Source organism: Nanorana parkeri, unplaced genomic scaffold, assembly GCF_000935625.1.
Source record: "Nanorana parkeri isolate BGI_ZX_2015 unplaced genomic scaffold, ASM93562v1 scaffold4420, whole genome shotgun sequence".
In the NCBI taxonomy this organism is placed as follows: Eukaryota; Metazoa; Chordata; class Amphibia; order Anura; family Dicroglossidae; genus Nanorana; species Nanorana parkeri.
The window spans coordinates 13,359-15,948 of NW_017310682.1; the positions used below are offsets into that span (position 1 = coordinate 13,359).

At 43.7% G+C, this 2,590-nt stretch overlaps 1 protein-coding gene across 1 annotated transcript in view; it reads right to left on the reverse strand.

The window, feature by feature from the left end:
• The window catches only part of LOC108803903 (NACHT, LRR and PYD domains-containing protein 3-like), an 8,139-nt gene extending 6,348 nt beyond the window's left edge, over positions 1-1,791 (reverse strand). The window contains 2 exon segments of the mRNA XM_018575695.1: positions 375-440; positions 1,716-1,791. Of these exon segments, the coding sequence (XP_018431197.1) occupies positions 375-440; positions 1,716-1,791 (142 nt within the window).
• Between the last annotated feature and the right edge of the window lie 799 nt (positions 1,792-2,590).

Sequence of the window (2,590 nt, forward strand, 5' to 3'; positions counted from 1 at the left end):
CTGTTCCCCCCCCCCCCCCCCCCCCCACTGTAATCCTAACATTTCACTTAATGGGAAAGCTTTCTGAGTCTCTGATCAGGAACAAGCATGTATATCAGAAAAGTCATCAGTGCTGACTTGATCCAAACCAGTGACTCGGAACACTAAAGAAACAGAACTTACAGAGGTATTCACAAAAGGGTGAAGAGTTTGGAGGCGGCCGGAGAAGTGAACAATCTAGATTCTAGGACAACATAGCTGACCTGGAAAGTGAACTGAATTGGAGAATTTTTCCAATTCAGCTATGTTGTCCTAGATTGTTCCCTTCTCCGGCCTTCTCCAAACTCTTCACCCTTTAGGGAATATCCCTGTTAGTTATTTGCGGTTATGTTTACCTCTCAGCTCCGGAGTTAGTGTGTGTCCATGTTCATCAAGCAGAATCTGCTCCACAACACCCTCACCTAGAAAATAAAGAAACAACATGTATATATCTGTATAAATGGTATATTGCAGTTACATTGTAACATTTGGAGATTATTAATACCAAGTTGTGAGTATTTAAAGCAAACAGTTCACATTAATATATAATAATGATATTTTAGTCACAGCTGGAGCCTGGTGGGGCGAGTCAGCCCCTGGCTTCTTCTATGTCTTGAATGCTACAAAAATGGGATCTCGCTGTTATAATTCCCTGCTCTCAGTGTAGGGACAGTGGGAACCCCTCATAATGGGCACAGCAGAACTCAGCACAGGGATGGTGGGAATCCGTCATAATGGGCACAGCAGGTGTGCTGACCCGGGAACACAATTAGGACAAAATGTATTCTGCTAAATATTTTTGGTTAAAAAAAAATCCCAATAAGTGTATACTAAGTGGTTTGTGTGAATTGGTACCAATTATAAGTCTTTTGAAAACATGGTTTTTATCCATATGGTGTCGAACAACAAAATCGGTATTGCTCAGGGTAAAGGATTAGTTTAGGAATGATATGGCCGGTATATGTTTTTCGAACCCTGGTGTGTCTGCTAGATAAAATCTTATAATTTGAGTAAGCTGAACCCCCCCCAGGAAAAAAAATTATCTACGGCCCCGAGCCCATGCAAAGCCTTTAGTAAAAGTTCTTGTAGCAGAGCATGGTCATCTTCTTGTTGTCACCCACTGCTCTTTATGTCTGACAAGAGCAATAGGCCCAATATAAATTCCAGGCCATGATTTGAAGTCTTACAGAGTTATGAACACTTTACCTGTGCCCATGTGACAGCATTCGCTTAACCTACAAGCTTTGTCAGTGGGAGGGAGTCACATGCTCCCCCATACCTAGACACACTGGGTAATTCTATGTGTTCCCAGGGGCTTAACAGAACAGTGGCAGAGATTTGCTTTAAAACACTGTTTAAAGGTAAATTCTAGTAGTTTTGGCAGTGACAAAGACAAAATGCTAGTGAAAGGACTTACCTTAAATGATGCCTCTTGATCCGATCATCTTCTTTACAGTAGTTTTCAGGAGTCCCTCCAGCGCTGGTGCCGGTCTCTGATCCAGCGCTGACTTCTCTCTTTCTTCCTTGTACTTCCTGTCCCACGGAGTCTTTGCAGGTGCACGTTGCTGCATTGACTTACCTTGTGTCTCTCCTCATCTCCTAGCTGAAGATCTGAACTGCGCATGGGCCCACTCATGATCCTTTGCGGCCGCCCGAGAATCTTCAGATCTTTGGACGGGATAGTGCAATAATCGTACCTTGTTGCGGGCCCACTCTCTTAAGTGGTCCGTCTCCGCTCCTGCGCAGGCGCAGCAAGACTCCGCCCACTCTCATTCAAACCGCCGGCTTAAAGCCGCGGTTCACTGATTGACCGGCGTCCTACTGTTGTTGTAGCAGGACGCTGATCAACTCAGCTCCATACTTGCTCCTAGACGTGTGCGATTCGTTTTGTTCCGAATCGAAATTCGGACGAATATTCGGAAATTCGTAGATTCAGATCATCCGAATCTCCGAAATTCCCATTTCCAAATCAAAAACGAAATCTCCGAATCCGAACTTTCGGATCCGAATTTCGGATTTTGACCCTTAATTTCGGATTCGGATCAATTACCAGCCGATTACGATTAGAAACGAAATCCGAAACGAATCCGATCCGAATGCGAACGTGCGGTCGAACGAACGGAAATAGACGCACTTAACCATGTGACTACTTTCTAACCAATCACATGTATTTTTCAGCTGATGGGTGTTGGCTTTCATGCACGGTCATGTGACTGCTCTTTGTGGGTTTGACAAGTGGAAAGAGAAAGACGTGTGTTTGTGATCTGTGGAGAAGCTTCGATTTATCTTAGCCATCCTCAGTTTATTTTCGTTTTTTCTCATATATCTTAGTTGTTGTGAGTGAGGGGATCACCTTTTGCTTATTATTTTCTGTTTTCTGATAGTTCTGAGATTTTGATTTGGGTACTAGATCTGATCTTAAGTAGTTGAGATCTGATCTGTGTATTCTCTACTCTAGTGTGACTGCCATAACTTTCAGCACCAGCAGCATACTATTGAACTTGTGACCTCTTTGGTGCGCACATAGTTAGTCACAATGTCGAATTCAACTGGCTCTGGTGGTGCTCGTCCT